Source organism: Silurus meridionalis, chromosome 13 (assembly GCF_014805685.1).
Source record: "Silurus meridionalis isolate SWU-2019-XX chromosome 13, ASM1480568v1, whole genome shotgun sequence".
In the NCBI taxonomy this organism is placed as follows: Eukaryota; Metazoa; Chordata; class Actinopteri; order Siluriformes; family Siluridae; genus Silurus; species Silurus meridionalis.
The window spans coordinates 19,851,984-19,874,891 of NC_060896.1; the positions used below are offsets into that span (position 1 = coordinate 19,851,984).

The window sequence follows — 22,908 nt, forward strand, 5'->3', positions numbered from 1 at the left end:
ACAACCAAAACAGGACCTGATCTAGAATGGCAACGGTCAGCTTGTACTGAGAAATGAAACCAGTTCACAGGCCATACCTTGTCCTCCAGAGCAGCCATCCGCTCCTTCAGGTGCAGCTGAAGCCTCTCATTAGACTCAGAGAGAAGTTTATCCACTGTGTCAGACAAGCGCTTGTTATGCTCCTCGTTCATCTTCTCGCGCTGACGGGCCTTCAGTCCCAACACACACACACACACACACACACACACACACCACACACACCACACACACCAACAGGTGAGTTTAGCGGGTTTGTTAATGCAACATAATTGTGATAGACTCAGCAATAGGAACAAAGCTTTTATAGGAGCTTTTATATGCTTACAGCTTTTTAAAGAAAAAACATACTAGCATTTGTTTGTTCGCTTGTAACAAACGTCCTAATAATAAATGACATTGGACTCCAGGCAAACCTAAAACCATAAAACCAGGCAAAACAATTATATTAAAAAGAATGAACAAACATTAAGAAATGAGGCTGAGGCTGACTTTGTTCTACCCCAGACTGTAGTCTCAGGCATACCCTCATTGATGTGTGTGTGTGTCAGGTGACTACTAAAACTCATCACCCAGAGCACCGGATCCTCAACCAGTGACGAGCCTTGGATCGTTGGTTTCATTGACTTTCACGGCCTACAGTTTGTATTTTTAATAAACGTTTTTATTTAATTGTTTTAAATGCATTGATAAATGAAGCTCCCGCTGATTCACATATAATAATACACAGTGGTACCTACAAATACGCATGCCCCAGAATACGTATAATTCAGAATCCGAATCGAAATTCATAAACATTTTCGTATCTGTTTACGCATAAAAATGCAGAATACGAATCATCCGAATCATCGCCCTATTAAAATTTGAAGGGACGATGGTTCTTCTGTACCACCTCCCACACCCTCACCCTCAGTTAGCGTCATCATATATATGTATATCGTATATGAACAGTGATTCGGGGGACAGTCTGCCCGATATCATAGTGGAAGGAGATTCGTCTGGGTAAAGTACCCAGTAAATATATTGTTTTCCTCTTTTAGATGTTAAGGCACCATTATTAAATGCTAAATACTTAATAATATTAGTGCATATTGGTTGTGTTTATATTTTTATGTTATTTGTTCGGAACGAATTCTCTCACTTTCCATTTTTCCTTATGGGGAAATTCGTATCAGTATACGAATATTTACGACTGCGAATCGTGTTCCGGAACGAATTTAATTCGTATTCCGAGGAACCACTGTAATATGCAAGTAATATATTAAGCGTGTTATTGCGCCCGACAATACAGCATGTATGCGCAAACGTCCGTAAAGATAATAGTCACGTGGAACTGATCCATGGTGCAAAAAATGTTGGGGACCGCTGATCGACATGGCTGCTATTTTTCGTTGGAATTCTCGGACCCATTTGTCATCAGGCAGCTGAGAAAAGCATGTGGTCTACAGTCATTTAATAAACACGAATGGTGTGGGTTTACTCACTCATCATTCTTTCTCCCTTCAATATCTCACAATCAGAATACAAATAAAAAAAAGAAAGAAAGGCAGTAAAGGTAAACACACCTTAAATAATAATAATAAAAAACAAACACAAAAAATAATAAATAACTCTGCTGGGAAGGTGGTGATAGACGTCAGATTGTTCCCATCACACCTAATATCCTGAGTAGTCATGACTTAATAGCACAAGGTATCTTCTTACAGCTTCTTAATTCTAATCCAGGAATCCACATTAAAATTCCATTAACACTACAACAGGGATGTGAATAATCAGTAATTCAGGGACAGAAACAGCTAGAACACTGTTTTTTGTATATTCGGTAGATCCCAAGTGGTAACTGGGAATAATTACCAGTATTTGGTAACACTAACAATATAATGAGGTCTGCTTTCTTTATTTTGCTATGCACTCATGCCGATATACAGTAAAGTCGATAAGTAGACTTTTGTGGTCTGTGTCCATTTTTCGAACTTTAATCTCTCACCCTGAGCAGTTCCTGGTTTTTCTCCTCCAGCTGAGCTTCCATCTGTCGCAGGCGCTCCTCCACGTTGCCGTGCCTTTCCTCGGCCTGAACGAGAGGAAACCGTGATCGAGATCGGTACAAGTACATTTGACGTAACAGCGTGAAAGGACACACACACACACTTAGACATGTGAGGAATGAAGAGACAAAGAATCTTAGATACTTAAGATTCAGCAGCCTGACACATGAAAAGAAACACATCAATAGCCAAAACATATCATGCAAAAAAAATTTAATAAAAATTGCACAAGAAGCTTAAAGCACAAAACCCAGAAAAAAAAAATCACAATACACTTAAGCTGCAACAACTAATCACTTATATTGTTCAAATTTGACAATAAAAGGTTTGATTAGTTTTCTTCTTCGTCATGAAGCATGGTGTGGCAAACACAACACTACTACGTGACTGAATCAATGAGCTTTAATATAATATTCTTGACACAACGGCGATGATTACAAGTTTATTAGTGCAGATAAACCACCGCTTCGTCTATTTCGAATTTACGGTGGATTTCGTTAATAGTAAAATCAGACTGATGTTGGTTGATCCAGTCGACAAAAATGATAAACCCTTCAAAATGAGAAGAAAAAAAGAACCTAAACACAATGAAAATTTGTTACATATGAAATTATGTAATGTAGAAACTTGATTATTCTAAAAATAATTACAGTTAATGCAATTTCATTTTAATTGCACTCATTTTATTAACGTGCAATTAGTGATGCAGCGCGCATTTCCGTTTGACCGTTTTTATGAAAAATATAAATATAAAAGAGGCGAAATTAGAACCTTCAACGCAACACGTTTATTCACGACGTCCTTTATTTACTCAGATATATATATATATATATATATATATATATATATATATATATATATATATATATATATAAAAAAAGAAAGGATGAAAAACTCCACCATAAAATCATTTTTAACTACTAAACATTTGTTTCACCGATGTCCCAATTCGAGCACCAAAATCCGCCACGATGCACAATTAAAATCGCCTGGTTGCGAACATAGCAAAGGTTCAGTTTGGTGTCCTGATGATTTGCGTAATTTAAAACACCACAATAACTTTTATTGTCTTTCTATGTTGAGGAGTTTGGTTTCACTAATAATAAACATACATTTGCATAATGCATCAATACTGTTCAATGCCCATGCTGATTAGACTAATGAAAAGTAATAATTTAAAGTACATTTAAAACGGATGAAAAGGTGCGATTAACTGCGATTCGATTGGATTTAAATCAATTGACAGCCCTAATTAAAATGCGTATATTTATTTTAAACACAGTAAAAATGTTAAAAACGTATTGTATTAGCGACATTAGGAAGATGCTTACATGGGGTGTATCTGGTAATTTTTTTTTAAGGGGTTTTAAATAACGTAAATTGGAATTTTGGAATAAAATAACAATGTAAGTTGAGGTGTCCAGGTATATCTTTAACATACATCGTATGCCATGTGGTGAAGCTTGTTTTGATGCGCATCGGTCTTGCATTTAAAGTGTCGAAAAACAAACACTTTTGGAATTTCGTGCCAATCTGGATCAATAAGCGAGATAGCAGGTAGAGAAGGTATTTATTTAAAAAAAAAGTTTTCTGTTGGTGTATTTTTTTAACCAAACTAATTGATTCGTCAAGCAAATAACAAAAACAAAACAAAAAAGAAGCAACAACAAATCGTAAGTTGCAGCCCATATATAATACACAGCACATACAACTTCACGGGGTGACGAGGAGGTGTGAGGGGTCTGAAGCGACACTGAAAATGCATTCTGGAATTTTCTAGGTTGGCTGACAAAGATTTCTACATGACTTCAAGGCTGTTTGTGAGCAAGGAAAGTAGTGTGTGTGTGTGTGTGTGTGTGTGTGTGTGTGTGTGTGTGTGTGTGTGTGTATGTGTGGTGGTCACACCGGACTTGTATAGTGCTTGTATAATGTATAGTGTTTGTTTGTTGGTTTTTTTTGTTTTTTATCCACACATCAAGGATTGTGATGTACCGATGGCAACAAAACGTCTGCAAAAAGAAGGTGGCTGTGGGTTCACCCTAACCTCAAGCTTTCTTCTTTTAAAGGTGTTTTGTATAAAACAGGATGGTGCTGGAACACTGCTACAAGAACTGCTCCTTCTTGGAAATTCTGCAAACCTCACGTTGTGTCACAGTTTACCCTACTTACACTTTGGAGGGCTGTGAAAAGGCGAAACTTCATCGCATACCGATGAACGAAAGTGGATCAAAAGAAAAGAGCAGCCTGATTGACGGTGCAGTCGGATTTCGTTTCGATTCGAAAAGAAAATGGTACGATGCAATTTAATATGGTGCAGATAGTTCGCCTTTTATTTCTTTGGTTCAGACACACAGCAGATCATCGATTTACTGGAGTGCCTTCTCACTAACGCATGCCCTCTCACAAACAAGCCTCTGTAGTGCAAAAATCTGATTCAATAAAAACCAGACGTTCTTTTCCTGTTCTGTCTCCAGGAAGATGCAGCTCTACCTCTGCCATGTTAATCTGCATTCTATATGACCCTCAGTACACGCCTCCGTAGCAGCGGTGGTGCTGAGAGAACGCACTTGCGGAAAAATTATTGGTCACAAAAAAAATATTGGTCACAAAAAAAATTTAAAGTTCGGTCACTTTCTAAATAATAAAAGTATAGCGCATCTGCTAATAATTATATAAATAGAAATAGAAACGTTTAGCGTGTTTGGTTTTACACACTAGCTTGACTGTTCTTACCCAGCGAGCGTTTCAGATCGGTTTAACACCGGACAGACTTGGGAAACTGCAACACTTAAAACAAAAATAAAAAAAACGAAGCATCGCAATACAGATACTTGAAAAAATTTGTCGTTTACTTTTCAAGCCGATGCGAATCGGTGAATCTTACCGTCCCTGGTTTGCATACGTCAAATCGTGGCAGCTCTTTTCCATTTTAGAAAGGATGTAAACAAGAACGAGCGTTCTCGTTAATGTTAAACGTTAGTGAACGAGATGTAACTCTGGAAACAACGCGGAATTCCTATCCGAATTCCAAAACTGATTTGGTAGCAAATAAAAAAAAGAAAAAACAATGTTGTGTGTGTGTGTGGTGATAGTGGAAACTGGAATGCTGCAGTGAATGGCACAGGGTTCCGTAAACAACAGGGCTCCGATTAATTTCCTGTTAGGGGTGTGATGTGTTATTTACTGAACAGGAAGTGGTTCGGGGGTGAGGGGTTAGCCGCAGACAAGAAGAACAGGCGGGTTGGGGATTAGGGATGAGCATATGGGTCTCTCTAATATTCTTGAAGTGAGGTGTACCTTCTTCTGCGCTTTAGCCTCCTTAGTGTCCTTAGAGGCACAGGACACAGAACGATCAGACTACAGGACAAAGCAGGCAGGACAGGAAGGACAGAGAGACAGAGTGAGAGTCAGAGTGAAAAGAAGATTTAAAAAGAGTGTGAGGAGGCAAGAGATGGTAGAAGGGCAGGGAACAAATGCAACCCAAAAAGGAAAGTCAAACATGAATGATAGATAATAGACTGTCAACTGGTACAGAGGGAGGAAAAAAAAAAAAGGATTGAGAATAAATTATAAAACCAGTTGAGAAACTAGAAGTAAGGGAAAGCAACAGAATAAGAAGAATGTTAGAAAGGATAGGGAAGCATTAGAGGGGAAAAAAAAAGGAGAGATTTGAGTGCAGTAGATGCTCCAGTGATTAAAGCAAAGCGGACACATGGTAAAAGTCATCATTGGACAACAAGAACAAATAAGCCTGTTAACCAGATTATGCTATTTTAAAGCACAGCAAGCCTACAGGTACACTGCAAGGGGAGAGAACAATCGAAATACAGACACACACAAAAACAAACAGCGAATATCATATGACTTGTACGTTTACAAACGTTTACAATTTTGACTCGCCATAAAAACACAGCCGGTATTGATAACGGCTCACACGTTCGAGAGAGAGAAAAAAAAAAAAAAAAGAAAAAACATGCAGTAGGAGTGGCTAACCTTGCTGAGGGCGGCTACTCTTTGCGCAAGCTCCGCCTCCACCTCGGGAAGCGTCTCGGCCTTGCGGATGGTCTGCTGAAGTTTCTGCTCGGCGAGCTCGAGCCGCTCCTGCAGCTGCCTGTTCTTCTCCTCTATCTGAAGGGAGAAATGAAACACATAGGTCATAGCTAGCCTGGTAAAAATCAGCCACGCTAGTCTTCATCCAAATAAGGCTGAAGGATCACCATCACCCATATCTAACCAGATTAAAAATAAATAAATACATCAACAATAGAGTGCGGCCCGATCCATTAACCAAACATCCTAATTGTTATCATTTACATAGTGTATAGTGTTTAATAATGTCAATTCCTCTCACGTGGTTAAAAAGCAGGGCGTCAATACAGAGGACTACAACGCGACATATGAAACTGTATGAAAAGCGGACACTCCAGATTCTTTCTATACATGTTAAATAAAGAACATTAAAATGTCATGTGTCTTGATAAATATTATATTAGATTATGTGGTGTGTCCAGCACAAAAGGTTCCCTGTGAAACGAGAACATATTGGAGCACTTAAAACCTGTGATTTGTTTTCAGACTGCCAGACAGCCTTTATAGAAAATCAACAAAAAGGAAATAAATATAAAAATACAACAGTGCTGTGATAGAACTAAAGCGCAACTTGAAACAGATTTCGTAAAGCTTACATTACAGATGTTCCTACACACCTGTCCTATGTTGCAAACTCCTATAATAGATCAACACTGTACATTATACATCACCTTTTGCAAACGGTTGGCACAAAACTGCACACAATTGCCCTTCATTCGAACCTGTTCCGGCATGAGGTTGCTATTGTGCACTAAACAACCACAGTAAAGATACTCAAGCTCACTGACCACCTTTGGGATAAACTAGAGACTGCCTCCAGGGGATGAACGATCACCAATCCGCATAATCATGCTCCAAAATCTAATGCAAAACCCTCACCAAAGTGTAAGGTGGTTATAACAGCAAAGAGGAACTAAACATGAAGTGTCCATAAACTTTCAGCCAATAGTTAAGCGGACTGCGGAACGCTAGAAATAAACATAAGCACTAATATTTTAACTACAAAGAAAAAGTTCAAAATCAGTAATATTTCTCACATTAGAAGTAAATCAACTTCTATTTCTAATCAATTCGAGCCTCAATATCAGACCTCGTATAACATCTGAACTCCAGATTGATCCAATCAGCCAATCAATCGAGGTTAGAGTTCGGGTAAACATTTTGGAGAATGACGTTTCAAATGCACGAGGTAACCGGTGCTCTTAGTGCTGAACGTGCCGCAAGCCGTGTTGCACTGCAGACAGCTGGAATTGTATTCATTCCTCAGTTTAAAGCTGATATTTCAATGTTTGAATGACACGACATGATTCTGCTGGTGTGCTCGATCTCTTTGGAACCATCTCTCTATGGGTTACTAAATTTTTATGCCTTTTATGGATGACTTTTTGTGCTTTATTTTCTGGTGAATAGTGATTTCAGAGATAAGGAGTTCCGTCTCTGCCAGAGAGCTGCAGGCTTTTCTGGCAACAAAACGGACGGAGAGAGACTGAGCGGAAAAAACAGCGAGATTTACCCGCAGGTTGCTATTGTTGCGATGGTAACGTCAAGCTACTGCGACACCCATCTGCACATGTGACTGTTCGGTCGACAAACTGGATCCCCATTCTTAAAACTGCACATCTATGCCCATAGTTTCAATTATTAACATGCTCCTATAGCTATAATTAACATTTAGAACAACTGCAGCCATACAGGGTTGCATTATGTCTTTTTTACGCAACAGTAAATCCATGATTTTCCCTCTCTCTTTTGACCTTCACATTCTCCTGAGGTACAAGTGATCCATTTCTATTTTCCAGACCTTCCTGATTCATCCTGGCGTCCCACATCTTGAAAAACTGTTGTAGAAATTATACGTCAATCTCAGTGAACAATACTGAGGAGCTGAGGAGGGTCCCACATGACTATCCTAAAGATCTATCAGATTACTGTAGAGAAATAAAGAAAAAAAGAAAAAATAAACGAAGTTGGATTTGGACTGTAATTAATCTAGAGTGGTTTACGACTGCAATTGACATATTTTTCTTCCGGCTGCTCCCATTAGGGGTCGCCATAGCGGATCATTCATGTCCTCTACATCTGCCTCTTTCAAACCAACTACCTGCATGTCTTCCCTCACCACATCTATAAACCTCCTCCTTGGTCTTCCTTTTTTTCTTCTTCCTGGTGGCTTCACACTCAGCATTCTCCTACTGATTTACCTCATGTCCCTCCTCTGCACTTGTCCAAACCATCTTAATCTCGCCTCTCGCCTTGTCTCCAAAACGTCCTACATGCGCTGTCACTTTCATAAACTAATTTCTAATCCTGTCCATCATCGTCAATCCCAACGAAAACCTCAACATCTTTAGCTCTGCTACCTCCAGCTCCACCTCCTGTCTTTTACTCAATGCCACTGCCTCTAATCCATATGGCTGCAATTGCCATATGAGACGGGGTTCCCCTATAAGTCTGGCTCCTCTCAACCTTTCTTCCTCCTATCATTTTGGGAGTTTTTCATTGCCACTCTCACCACTGTGTTCTCACAGCTAAAACGTGCTTTTTTTTGGACGCGTGCTTGTGGACATTTGTGTCCATAAGGTACTGATGTAAGTGAGGAGACCTGGGGTGCATTTAGCATTCACACTCATCCCAAAGCTGTTCAGTAGGGTTGAGATCAGGGCTCTATAGCAGGCCAAGATCTTCCTCACCAAAGCATGTACACCGTGGAGCTCTCCTCGTGCACAGGGGGCAATGCCATGCTGGAACAGGTTTAAAAGCAAAATGATGTTATACCGCATCCAAAGACATTCTATTTAATTGTCAGCCTCCAGCTTTGTGGTAACAGTTTGGAGAAGAACATATAGTACATATGGCAGAAAAAAATCAGGTTTTCCGATACGTTTGTCCATATGACGAAACGTCACACAGCCGGCAATCCAAACACTTTTTTTTTCTTTTGCGCATTACCCATAATGCACTGCTTTCATTTCTACCTTGAGAATGCTCAATTTCTCTGTGGCCTCATACATGTTTAGAGGGGTGGATCAAACCCTAACTCTTTATTTTTATAGCAAATAGACTGGCTGGGTAAAAGGGTGTGTCATTTGTTTGCCACTCTTAAATTCTTATTTCTGAGTGGTCAGAGGAAGACAACGAATTTTCTACATTCTAGTTCTTCATCTCTAGTATTGAAGAATCGTACAATAGACGTCTCCAGTGTCGAAGCATAAAAACAGTCAGGGGTTGTTTTATAAGATAAAGAGCTTTAGAGCTTTATACTACCTCCTGCTCTGTACGTTAGCGTTAAATCGTTAACTTTAAATCTTTTTTTTTATGTTGTTGTTGAGAAAATTCTGTAGTATAAAGGAGTAAAGCAATGCAGTTACGGGAAACAATCAATCAATTCCCTCTAATGTGTTATTCCTTACACATGCTGTAATCACATGTTCAGAAAGGGGGAATAAAGAGACCTGGCGGAACAGGGATTCCTTGTTGGCGAGTTCGTTCTCGAGCTTGTCGTTCAGGTCGTGAACGGACGTCGCTTCTCGCTGAGCTGCCAGGTAGCGCTTCTCTAGTGTCGTTATCCTCTCCTCCATGTCATCCTTCTGAGCGAGAGACTGAAAACAAATAAAGAAAAGTTCTAGCAAATGTTATTTATTAACTAAATCTATGCGCTTTGTAGCACACTGAGTACCACTCAATATAATGTCTTCGTAAATAAAAAACATTAATCCCGTTTGATTTGGCGTTTGCAAAATGGTGCATCACCTCTCGGATGTCCCGCTGAAGGCGAGTGTTCATGTCCTCCGATTTGATGAGGTCTTTGCGGGCTGTGTCCAGATCCTCCTCCAGCTCGCTCACTCTGCTGCTCAGGGAAACAACGCGCTCCTTCATCTGCAGCAGCTCTTTGCTCTGACGGTCCATCACATCCTGCAGCTCGGACACCTTTCCCATCTCCTCATCGGGACCCAAAGAGCCGTCTGATGACCTCTAATAATAAGAATCGAGTTCGGGTTAGAAATCGCACCTGCAGACCTCCATTTCCTGCTTCCCTGCTGAGTATGGAGGAATACGCACGTTCGAATAAACCCACAGAGTATTCATGATGATGGTCATGCATTGAAATCAATAACACTATTAGGCAGCATGTGAGTTAAATAAGTGTGACCTTGCTTTAGTCCTCAAAGTCATTAAAAAAAGCTCTGAGGATATGGCATATACAGATTAATGACTACTAAATTCTTATTCAGACTCTATTTCCTCGTCTTTGCTAACATACTGGGGTAATGTGCACACAAAGGAGAGGAACAGTTACAAAAAAAAAAAAAAAAGAAAGATAAATAAATAAGAGTTTGCGTATTTTTAGTCCTAAGCGCACATCTGGACAATGCAACAGCCATGTGTGTCCAAAAGAGCAACCGCTGGAAGGAGCCAAAGCTAATCAAAGCTAGTACGACCGATCGGCTGGACGATTAATTGGCGATCTTCTGTGCGAGAACATAAGTTTTCCATACCAGCAGGTGGCGGTAGTCAGTAAACGGCATCCAAGCAGAGAAATGGTAAGAGCAACAACTGTGAATATTTAAAGCAAGCAGCGTTTCCACCTGCCGCGTTACTGAAGTGTTTGTGTAGCTTTTTCCGATCTTGTCTTCTCAGTTGCAAAGACAAAGGGCAAGAACAAAACAAGCGTGTTCCGCGTTTTTTTTGTTTTTTCCGTGTGCTTATTCGCCAAGCTAAATAGCCATTTAGAGTTCTCTTGCTCGCCGCCGAGATCCGCTTGGCTCGGGGATGACGACGTCCGACGGGAGGCGACGGTGGCGAAAAAACTAAAGCCGACCGCCGCTCAAAACCACCTGACATTCCCGGAGGGCTGACTGTCAGCTTGGTGTGTCCCGGGCTTGAAGTTCTTATTTCGTTCTTGATGTGGCCTTGTATATTTTACTGGTTAAATAGGATGCTTTTAAAGAGAGAATGAAAGTAACATTATGGAACTGGATTGTTAGCGAACCTTCAACCAGCTGTAGTTTAGGTTAAAACCTAAGACCAAAAAACCTGCTAACGTTCACTGATTGGAGGGTTTTGTGTTGTTTAATAAATGTTTTATTTACGCACTTAAACATTTTAGGGGGTCAGGATCAGGGCAGCCTTACATCAGCAGCTGATTTCACTCACACTCTTGTGGCTAAATGAGTGTAAATCTCCACAACCACACTGCCCAGAAATGTGTGTGTTCATTATAACAGCAAATGGGGAGTAAATGTGGAATGGGATGTTAAAAAAAAAATCACATAAGTATGTGGACACCTGAGCACCTTTCTCCATACAGTGTGTGAAAAGAATATAGATCCAGTCATGTTTATTTGTTGAAGGGGTGGGGCAATTATTTGTTCTGTAATGTAACATCAAACGAGGTTAAATTGAGCGTGGGTTGCTCTTCGTGTGTGTATGGATTTTGTATACTGATTAAGCAGGCACAAAATCATACGCGTAGTCAGTTACATACACGTAACGTTTATGCATTCGATCAAGTTTTTTTGGATCCGTGTCTTCATTTGCTGCTCCGTTGTACATAATGTGCTTTTATTAACTAACTAATAGCGAACGGTATAAATTATCTTTGGAACAAACAAGAAATTATTTCATTCTCATGGCAGAATTCACTCGCACCAGTGCTCCAAACCAGTTCTATTCACACACTGCACTGGTTTTTTGTTTTTTCGGGTTTTCTTACCTTGCCGTTGGTGCTGGGTGTGCTTTCGGTGTTGTGGTTGATTTCGGCTGTGCTGTCGATCAGCAATTTCTTCTGACTGCTCTGCTCTCGCAGGAAGGCGTTCTGAAACAGAGGAGACAACTCGCGTCTGCATTCTCCACGATCCTGAGCCACATCGCCCACTTTCCGAATCGGACCAATGACGACTTGTTTGTGTGAAATAACTCAACTCTGAGAAGTGTGACCCTCCGGGGTCTGACGTGACTGCTTTTACAACACCTACATCACCTCTATGTGACTGTGCATGTCGGATTTGTTCACTTTAGGTCACAGGCTAGATGCAGATGTGGAATAAATACACAGCTAAAATTGAAAAGTGTCTGCAAAATGCACTGTTTTAGACAGTGTACTGTATGATAAAAATATATCAAGCATAATGAACATATAGCACAACAATTATTTATATATATATATATATATATATATATATATATATATATATATATATATATATATATATATACACACACACACACATACATATACATATACATACTGTACATACACACATACACACATACATATATATTCACACACACACACACACACACACACACACACACACACACACACACACACACACACACACACAATAATCCTCCTCTTTACTGCGGCTCATATCTCGCACCCCCGGTTTATCGCGGAATTCCATTTGCCACATAACTAATTTGTTTGGCTGATTTTCTTGGTCTCTCGCTTATAGCACTATAGACCAGTAAACATATAGGGGAATTGTTTTTAAATAAATAAGTTTTATGTTGAAAGAATGAAATGTATGAATACAAATATAATTACTAATTACAGAATGAAGTAAAATGTTTATACAGCACAGTACAGAAAGTAAAGAATGCGGTGACGTGTATCTTTAACTCTTTTTTGACGTCACTTCAACCAATAAACAAGCAGAGAAACTACGCATAGGCTTCGCTACTACAGAACTGTATACTGTACAGTACATGTATTATAAATGTGATACAGTCTGATGGATTTCTAACAATTTACACAAAATGTATCTCGCTATATACTTGCAAATGTTTTCTGTGTGTAAAGTGTGTGGGAGGATGATTTACGGCTTAAACAATTAAAAACCAAAAAACATTTTTGGGGTGGCGCAAGTTTATCGCGGGTGGTTTTGAAAAAATATATATATATATATATTATATATATATATATATATATATACATACACACACACACACAAACACATTGATTTATTCATTATGAGAGAAAAAGAGAAAGAATGTGTGTGTATTTATATGAGGTCGGTTGGAATGGAGGGTGAAATGTGGGTCAGTCCGTAACTGTGCCCCCAGCCTACTGTCAGTGCTAATCCTATCTGTGTGGAAGTGTGTGTGTGTGTGTGTGTGTGTGTGTGTGTGTGTGTGTGAGAGAGAGAGAGAAAATGGGGGAGGAAGCGATGCAGAAGATGGAAATGAGAGAAGTATCTGCAGCCGCAATGAAGATTTTTCTGTAATTGAGATATCAAATTTCATAGCTGATTTTTTTTTTTTGTTTATTCACATTCTTTCTTTGACACCTGGAAATTCTTCCTCCTCTTTGCTTTCATTTTCATCCCCTAGTTTTCTTGCCGTTCTGCTTTTTTCGCATTGTTCATATTCTTCCTCGTTGCATTTTCAATTCTTGTGCAGATTCTTCATATACTAGTGCTTTTTATTCCTAGTCTTGATAGTATTCGCATTTGTTTTGTCCTCGATCTTGGTCTCCTGAAGAGTTTGTACTCTTTATCCTTGTATCATTTGTAATCGCTGTGTTCCTCTAAAATTCTACTACTTTTTTGTATATTCATTTATTCCGTCTTTGTTTTTCAGACATGCTGAACATTTTCCTGCATTCTTCTCCATGTTTGTAGTGTCCCCACATTTGTGTTGCTCATGCAGCACTACCATTCATTTTTCTTATTATCATTATCTGTATTCATAGTACTTTTCCTATTAATAATATGAACATGAGCATTTGACTGCAACACAGCTTCCACTCATGCAGTAACGTGCTCGGGTTCAGCTGGGCGTTTACACACTGAGCTCGAACACCAGACACGGCGTCCTTGTTTATACAGCTGTTAAGCAGGGTGGCAGGATGACAGACTGTCCTCAAGCCAGTAGTGCTGATAAAGCGTTATCATCCGGCTGACTTGTGATGTCTTCATTGTGCACGCTTCGCTTTCGGTACGCATTCTTGTTCAGGTTCGGACACGCCGAAAACAGACGCAACGGACTTAAAAGAATTTCCTTGTTCCATACGTACGCAAGAAAAACATAAATGATGCATAAAAGAACTGGCTGATCCTGTAGCTTCAGTCTAAGTTGCACTGTGTAGAACTGAGTGTTTGTTTTAGAAAACAATTACAAGACACACACACACACACACACACACACACACACACACACACACACACACACGCAATCAGGAAATACCATTCCGTACGCGTGGACTCGTACAGGCTTTGTTTCACGGTGTGTGTTTGGGCAAGTGAAAGTCCTACCTCTTTATGAGAAGTCGTTAATTGCTCCTCCAGTGCGCTGCACCTTTCCAGAGCAACACGCAATCTCTCCCTCACCTGTAACAGTAAATACGTCTATATAATCATCGTTGATTCACGGTCGGATGGCAAAGTTTCGCCTTTTTAAGTGGGAGCAGCTCTAGGGTTAGAACTCGTATAAAACCTGCTCTCTGGTTACCTTCTCATCCAGGGCTTTATGGTGCTCAAAAAGGGATTTTAGTGCTTTGAGAACTTCTACTTCGCTGGAGACTCCGGCTGGACTCTGAGCCTGACGCTTCACCACCGTCATCCTGAGCGAGCGCTCGTGACGAGACACCAAACACTCCAAATGCTCCAGCAGCAGCTGGAAAAAAAAAAATAAAAAAAATGGGAATAAACACAATGTTCTTCACAGGACACTAAAACTGTGCGAAAGACATACGGATTCATACGTGTGGGTTCTGAGAAAGTGTTTTTCATTTGTATATTTACACGAAGAAGCAACGTTAATTTGGTGCATGAACGTCAGTGTGTGCGCATTTGTGTGGACGTGCGTGTATTGTGTGATTCAAACTCTTCGAAAAGCTCCGCCAGACTCTGCTAGAACGACAAAGCCTACACTCATCATCACTGCTTGGCTCTAATCCCTCACTCCATGCCTCATCTCACCAACCCCCTCCATCTCATACACACAAACACACACTAGCACAAAAACGGGCACGAAATTTGGTTGGGTTCCAACTGTGTCAGGCGGTCCCATCGTCTTACGGATTAGAGGCTGTGCACGTTGCCTTTTCCGCGTTCTCGCCGCACTCTTCTCAAACACTGGAGAGACTGGCTGTATGTCTCTCCAGCGTAGCATGAAGTGCCCTTCACTACTATTGGCACACTTGATAAATAGGAGCAATAAAGGCTTTGAAAAACTGTGATTATTTATGCAAAACGTTCACAGAAATACATACACATTACATACCTATAATCAAATATTGGATAATTACTGCATGGATGAAAATGCTTTTTCCATGATTATGGAAGATGGACATGTTGTCTGATGAGTCCAGATTTATCGCATCGGGGTAAGAAAAGAGGCGGATGAACTGATGGCCTCATCATGCCTAGTGCCTACCATACAAGCCTGTGGGGGCAGTGCTGTGATCTGGGGTTGCTGCAGTTGGCCAGGTCTCGGTTATGAATGAGGTCAGCTGACTACCTGAATATACTCAATGACCAGGTTATTCCATCAATGGATTTTTTCCTCTAATGGCACAGACATATTCCAAGATGACAATGCCAGGATTCATCAGGCTCAAATTGTGAAAGAGTGGTTCAGGGAGCATGAGACATTACTTTCACATATGGATTGGTCACCACAGAGTCCAGACCTTAACCCCATTAAGAATCCAGTGGTCAGTATGAGAGAATTAAACTCAAAGCACCAAATTTTACCTGCTCTAATACAAGATACACAAATTTGTATGGTCCTGCCAAGCAAACAAAAACATGAACGTGATGAATAGGACGTGTGACTTTGTGTGGTTACACGATATACAGCTGTTATCGCTAAGGGTGTACTCACTTGCTCTTTAGACAATAATGGCTGTATGTTGATTTCTTTTCAGAGGACAGTAAATCTGTAATGCTATACAAGCTGCACATTGACTACTATAAAATATATATATACAAGTTTAATTAGTATTGTCCCCTGAGAAGATAAAAAAAAAAAAAAAAAGGTTGCTGAAATGTGAGGGATGTACTCACTTTTGTGAGATTCTGTATCTATATCTATGAAGTTTATCCCCATTAATATTTACATTTTTAGTACACCTGTGTGAGTAGGAACGGGAAAGTATTCAACCAGGACCTCCTGCTTCCAGGGGTATAAATATAAGAGTATTTTTTGTGAACGTTTTGAACAAAATTTCCAAACGTTGAACAATGGAGACAATTTTATTAGCCGTTTTTTTTTGCTCATAAATTCACAGGCGATGTCGATCGCAGAGACGGGAGCCAATCGTGGCCATCTGTGAGCGCAAGTACTCGAAGAACACGTTGTGTGAGCAAGTTTCCCTGTGTGATCACCACGAACACTAAAGTAGGTTATAAACATCTCAATCAAATCAAAGTGAGAAACGAATGAAATGACAGTTACGCTTACCCGCGTGTTGTTTCTCTCGGCCTTTAGCTCTGCTATTTCTTCTTCTCTCTCCAGCAGCTGCTCCCTGCACATGTTCACCTCCTTAGTCAGAGCTGCAAACTCCTGAAAACAGACAACACGGAAAGAGAGAAATGTTAACATTGCAATCATTTTCCTGCATAAGGGAAACAATGCGAACAAACTAAAAATGGAGAAAGCTATATAAAGGACAGGGCATTTCACAGCGAGAACTTCGAATCACAAGACAACACAGTTACATGCAGATCTGAAAACGAGCGAGAAGTGTGAAGACTGCCGAGTTCTCCGCTGTCTGTTTTTCTGATATTTTACTGTTCAAGGCGAATATTCCAGAGTGAACAAAAAGTTGTGTGAGTGAGTGTGTGTGTGTGTTCACACATTCTAATCTATTTCTAGGTCGGGAGGAAACAAAGGTAATGCGCTACCACTGACTACTACATCCCATTAGTTTAAATGGCTTCCTTCCTCTTTCTTTCGCTCCCTCCGCAGCTGTCAGAGACAAACGAGCCTCGTCCCTCATCCCGAAAACCACAAATGCTCTCCAGTTATCGTTAGCATTTTGACGGAGAGAGAGAGAGAGAGAGAGAGAGAGAGAGAGAGAGAGAAAGAGAGAGATTGCGCACTATCGCTAATGCACTGTGAGCACCACTGCAGTAACATCTGAAATAACCGGGTCAAACAACTCCATCATCTGAGGGACCACAAGCTTCATTTAAAGATCTTTTGTTTCATGATACCAGATTCAGGGTTGGCAAAATTCCCAGAATTTTCAACACTGGAAACGTTCCATTGGACTTAACGGGAATATATGGGAATCAAATGAGTGAATGAGAGTAAACTGGAAATTTACAAAAATTGCAAGTTAGTCTATAAAAGGTAACTAAATCGTAGTTGGAAATAATCTTTTTTTTTTTTTTATCTTGCAGGATAAATCAACCCTGCACATTCATCAATCACATGCACACAGCGCACTTTCTGCAGGGGTATTGAGGCCACACCCCCTACATGCACTGTGCATTTCTCCATTACACAAAATATTGTCAAAATGTCCATATTTCCATGTAGTATTCATGGAAATTACCTAAATATTACATACATTTATATTTCAAACTTCCTTGCGCTGTGTGTAGGTTATTGTGCGACAAATTTACACTAACAATTGAATTAAAGTAAAAAATATAATTTAAAAAAAAATCTGTATTAGTTTGCAGTATATCAGTGTATAGTTTTATATAAATCTCCCCAAATTTCTAATGAATTCCCATAAATTCTCCATAAATTGTTGGAATATTTCCAAAATTCCCCAGATGACGGTCCCATGGAAAGTTTGCGAAGATTTGCAGGAAAAGGTCCCGCCCCTTTATAACCCTTGCCAGGGTTCTGGCAATTGAGCCATTAGACATAACATGCAAGTGATTACTTTAATCTCTCACTTCATGAGTATCGAGATAAGATTAGATTCAACGTTCAACACAAGTATGCAGTGCTGCTTCTTCTTCTTCGTCTTCATATAGCTGCATGATGTTTCGAGAGACTCGATTGTAATCTAAGGCCCAAGTGGTTTTGTTCAGACCTGGGCAAAACGCAAGACTCAAAATCTCATGAATAATGTTCACTTTTCAGGAATATTTTTCTCCCCCTCAAATCTCCATCTTGTGTTACAAGCGTAAATCTAATCTGAACTCGGTTCTGCGTTTTTTTTTTTTTTTAGACTTTGTTTTATTCTTTTAGTTGGCAAAGTCTTTAGCCGCAGCTACTCAGATCTGTGGACTAGATTCGTAATTGTGTTTTCTCATCACACAACACAATCCATACATTTAAGGTTTTAATAATAAAGTCCAAGTTCGATTCACACACAGCTTTTTGCACCCCCATTATGTCATTGCTAGACCTCCATGCCACTCGTATGTCCTTCACCAATGGCTGGAGAGTAGGCAGGAGAAGACGTAATTACAGAGGAGACTGGAAAGTGGAATGTGCGTTCCTCCTGACTGCGCGACATAGCCGAAGAGACGCGGTGAAAAAAATCCTCTTCTGCCCTTTCAGACTCCTCGTTTTAGAAAACACTGATTCTGTGCTGACGGAGCAGACGGCTGTCTTTTATCTCGCACGGCAAACAGCCGAATGGGTCGTTCCAGTCTTATCAGCAGAAAGCAGAATACGCAGACGAAAATGTGACGCGCTCAAAGTCCTTATGCGATAGACGCGTACAAAGCGATGACGAGATAACAAACTTAAGATTGGAGAAGGCTCCTTAGCCTAGCAACAGCAAATGGATCTGTATTGGCGTGCAAAGTAGATTCTGATCAGTTTCGTGATCTTCTGATCGATGTAGGCATTTGGCAAACGCTGATTGGTTAGAAGTAGGGCTGAAACGCTTCCTCAAGTAATCCGAATGCAAGAACGTAACTTTTTATGCTTCGTATAGTCCATTTACCTACACATAGAGCACCATGTTTCCCCACGGACCTTTATTGCACCGCTTGCTAAACTCTAGACAAGTAAACAGTATGGAAGCCCGTTTCTGCCACACACAAAAATACAATAGAATTCGCCTAATTCCGACTTTTTTTCTCGTAATTCCATTTTTTCCCCCCTCACAATTCCGATTTGTTTGTTTTTTTTATGTGGTGGAAATAGCCTGCCTAACAACGCAGAAGATGCTGCAGAATTAAAAGTGGAGGAACGGGGAGAAGAAAAAAAAAACGAGTGGTGCAGAGAAGATTCGGGCCAAAGAAAACGTTTCCACAGTTTGAAATCATTCCAAACTAAAACAAAGAAAACAGCATACAGTGGGTTTAACTTTTTTTAAAAATAATTAAAAATAGATTTTTTTTTTTTTTCAGAACTTTTTTATTTGTGTATTTTTATTTGCATTTTGATTTAATATGGCAATTAAATGCACTAAATGGTTTTTAATTTTCACAGATCATCTTATTCAATTTCATAAATAAAAATGTAAATTTTTCTAAAAAGAAAACTAATGACTTTTTAAGAGCCCTGTCTTATTTTCTCTTGTAGATTTAGTATCACTCTTTAATCGATGGACCAATCGATAGAATACTCAATTGCTAAAATAATGTGTGCGCACAAGGGTATTGTCCTGCTGGACCAGGTTTGAGTCTCCTAGTTCAGCTAAATGTTTTATGCTACTACAATTGTTTGCTCTCCAACTTTGTGGTAACAGTTTGGAAAAGAACCCCATATGGCTGGAAAAGCCGGGTGTCCTAATACTTTTTTGTCCATGTGTATAATCAACTATTCACTTCTTCTGTGCACGGCATTTCTCTTGAATCTTTTCAAGTTCTCTTTTAGACCATTGCGTCTTTTTGACGAGATTCTCCATGTGCATTTCCATCACCTTCTGCTGAATCATTTGCACAATCTACATCATCGAACAAACGCGTACTAACGCCTGGCTGTAAATGGAAGCGAGGAATCTTCCGGTTTGCCGGCCGAGCGACGGTTCCGCAGTCCTAAAAACAGTTTAACTTGCTGTTGCCTGAAGAGCTTTACTCGGCACGGGCTCTAAACTACGCACTGATTCACTCTAATAACGCAGGCTGCACTAATCATCTCTCCATGATGCACTCGCAGATGAGATACAAGGGCAGGAGCAGAACACACACACACAAAGGATAATTAAAATCAATGGAACAGGATGGAGAGCTCATGGAAAAAACAGGTGCTGAACTGTTTGTTTAAAACACGCACGGTAAACCTGAGGCTCTCGGCCTTACGACATTCCCTGTGACTCACGCTTCCGAGGTGGGCTTTTTTTTTCTTTTTGACGTCACACAGTGGGCAATTAACAATCATGAGCTCCAAATAGAGAAGAAAAGGAGTGCGGGAGCTGCTGAACCTGACAGCATGAATGAATAATTGCAAAAAATCAACAAGAAATGACACTAATAAATGGAATCAAGTGGCAGTGACAGGTTGGTGGAGCAGGGATTTGAACTCACGACCTTCCTATCAGATGTCGAACATTGTGACCAGGTAGTTTCCATTAGCTAAAGCTTCCCCTACTAGCCCTGACGATATTAGTAGTAGTTGACTTGGCTGAGATAATCAAAGCATCCGTTTAGTTCATTTTCATATATATGATATGGTGTAGATACTGTAAGGCCCCAATAGGAGGAGTCACTAACTGACTGTGCCGAGAGGAATACAGCACCAATCAATACACAGATCTGAAAGCATTTAGATGACTCGATCTACATCCACTCGCATTGGACTGTATTTTTAGTCATTTCAGTGAGATTTCGAAGAGCCGGAAATTACGCAGGTCGAAGCGTCTTGTGTTTTGTTTCGTGCAGCGTTTTTTTTTGAGAGGTTTCAGTGTGGATGAGCGACTTTTGGAAAAACGGTTTTTGACCCAAAATAAACCAGATTAGTGTCAATAGTCAGGGTGCCATTCTAATCATCATCTTTCAGCTGCCCCCATTAGGGGTCGCCACAGCGGATCATCCGTCTCCATACCTCCCTGTCCTCTACATCTGCCTCTGTCACACCAGCTACCTGCATGTCTTCCCTCACCACATCCATAAACCTCCTCCTTGGTCTTCATCTTCTCCTCCTTCCTAATGGCTCCATACTCAGCATTCTCCTATCGATATACCCCATGTCCCTCCTCTGCTCATGTCCAAACCATCTCAATCTCGCCTCCCTCACCTTGTCTCCAAAACGTCCTAAATGCGCTGTCCCTGCGCTGAATAAATTCGTTTCGAATTCTGTACATTGTCACTCCCAACGTAGTCCTGCCATAGTAATCCAGACCTGGAAATCACTCAAATCAAATTCCATACTTTTCCAAAATGCACTGGAACCCTGTCAGTCTTTTCCAAAAAGGGCCGATGTGGGTGCCGGTTCTCATTCCAAAACCTACACGGCCCTTTGTGGAACAAACTGGACACCCCTTTCCTAAGTGCATGAATCTGATAATGATGTTTGCATGGTGCAGTGTGAACTGAGAAAACAGAGATATTCAAAAACTAGGATGTACGGATTGGCCACGTGACTCAGTCATGTAAGCTGCTGAACTCGAAACGAGATGCTGGATGATGATGTACTGCAGATCGTGTACCTACTCTCTATTTCCTTAGTGTTGTTAACTGCATTTTTTCCCCCAAAGGGGACGGAACGTTCGCTCGCAAAAAGATTTTTTTATACATGCGCAGTACCAAGAACTTTCCCGTATGGACGAGCAATTTTATTTAAGAAAAAAAAAAAAGGGAAAAAAAAGGATTTCAGATTTGTTTGTATTTAATGTGAAGTAGCCTGAATAAAGTGTCACTTAAAAACACAGAGGAAAGGATTTGGATTCTGTGTGAGGCAGACACAGGACAGAGGCTTACACACACACACACACACACACACACACACACACACACACACACACACACACACACACACACACACACACACCCCTACTGAATGTAAATGAGCCTTTGGCATTTGGCCTCTGATTCAAACTCGGACTTCCTGATCATTAAGCCGAAGTGTGTGTGTGTGATCGTACGAGCTGCTCCGTTTCACTGTGGGCCTCAAACACATCTCCATTTCCTTCAGGTATCAAGTACATATCGTTATAGGGATCCATTTCAGTATTTTCAGACGAGCAGCGTGACGATATAGATTGCAACAAGTCAGCACTGTGGACAGAATAGAAGGTCTCAGCGTACTGCAACATTGCAGTTTCCCGCTTTCACTGGAACTTACAGGTCAAAGCCCCTGTGCACAAAGCAAGTCCCATGTTGAAAAAAACCTTTGCTTCAGAGGAACTGGAGTGTCCTTCACAGAGTCAACATGATCGCCACTGAACGCCCTCGGGATGAACTGAAACACTGACTGCACCCCAGACCTGCTTATCCGACATCGGTATCTGATCTCACTAATACCGCTATAGCTGAGTAAACACAAATCCCCACAGCCGTGTTGCAAAATCTAGTGGAAAGACTTCAGAGAAGAATGGGAATTTTTATAACAGTTAAAAAAAGGGGGATAAATCTGGAAATGAACGTTTAGGTGAACAAGAACGTCCAAAAATATACTGCACATCATGATCCAAAACCAATACAGTTACAGAAGCTACAGTCCAATAGACACTGATCTACTGCATAGGCTTCAACAGGACTGCATTTCTGAGGCCTTTAGGACACGTCTGGAGTTCTAGAGCACTTCCTTGTTTGAAGGTTCAAGGGAAACGTTCAGGCTGCGGGTTCTAAAATCTAGTGGAAAGCCTTCCCAGAAGAATAGGGATCATTATAACAAAAAAAAGGGGGATAAATCTCGAAGTGGGTGTTCAAGTGTC

The 22,908-nt window shown here is 40.4% G+C and overlaps 1 protein-coding gene across 14 annotated transcripts in view; it reads right to left on the reverse strand.

Moving 5' to 3' along the window:
- The window catches only part of ppfia1 (PTPRF interacting protein alpha 1), a 76,704-nt gene that overhangs the window by 29,209 nt on the left and 24,587 nt on the right, over nucleotides 1–22,908 (reverse strand). For 9 of the 14 annotated variants that reach the window (XM_046863994.1, XM_046863995.1, XM_046863992.1 and 6 more), the window contains exons 3-12: nucleotides 16,578–16,679; nucleotides 14,622–14,786; nucleotides 14,426–14,500; nucleotides 11,884–11,985; nucleotides 9,921–10,142; nucleotides 9,623–9,769; nucleotides 6,075–6,209; nucleotides 5,379–5,438; nucleotides 2,024–2,107; nucleotides 78–209 (exon numbers count right to left, since the gene is read on the reverse strand). In XM_046863994.1, the coding sequence (XP_046719950.1) occupies nucleotides 78–209; nucleotides 2,024–2,107; nucleotides 5,379–5,438; nucleotides 6,075–6,209; nucleotides 9,623–9,769; nucleotides 9,921–10,142; nucleotides 11,884–11,985; nucleotides 14,426–14,500; nucleotides 14,622–14,786; nucleotides 16,578–16,679 (1,224 nt within the window). The remainder of the gene's footprint in view (nucleotides 1–77; nucleotides 210–2,023; nucleotides 2,108–5,378; nucleotides 5,439–6,074; nucleotides 6,210–9,622; nucleotides 9,770–9,920; nucleotides 10,143–11,883; nucleotides 11,986–14,425; nucleotides 14,501–14,621; nucleotides 14,787–16,577; nucleotides 16,680–22,908) is intronic. The other 5 variants (XM_046864003.1, XM_046863999.1, XM_046864005.1 and 2 more) reach the window with 1 other exon arrangement.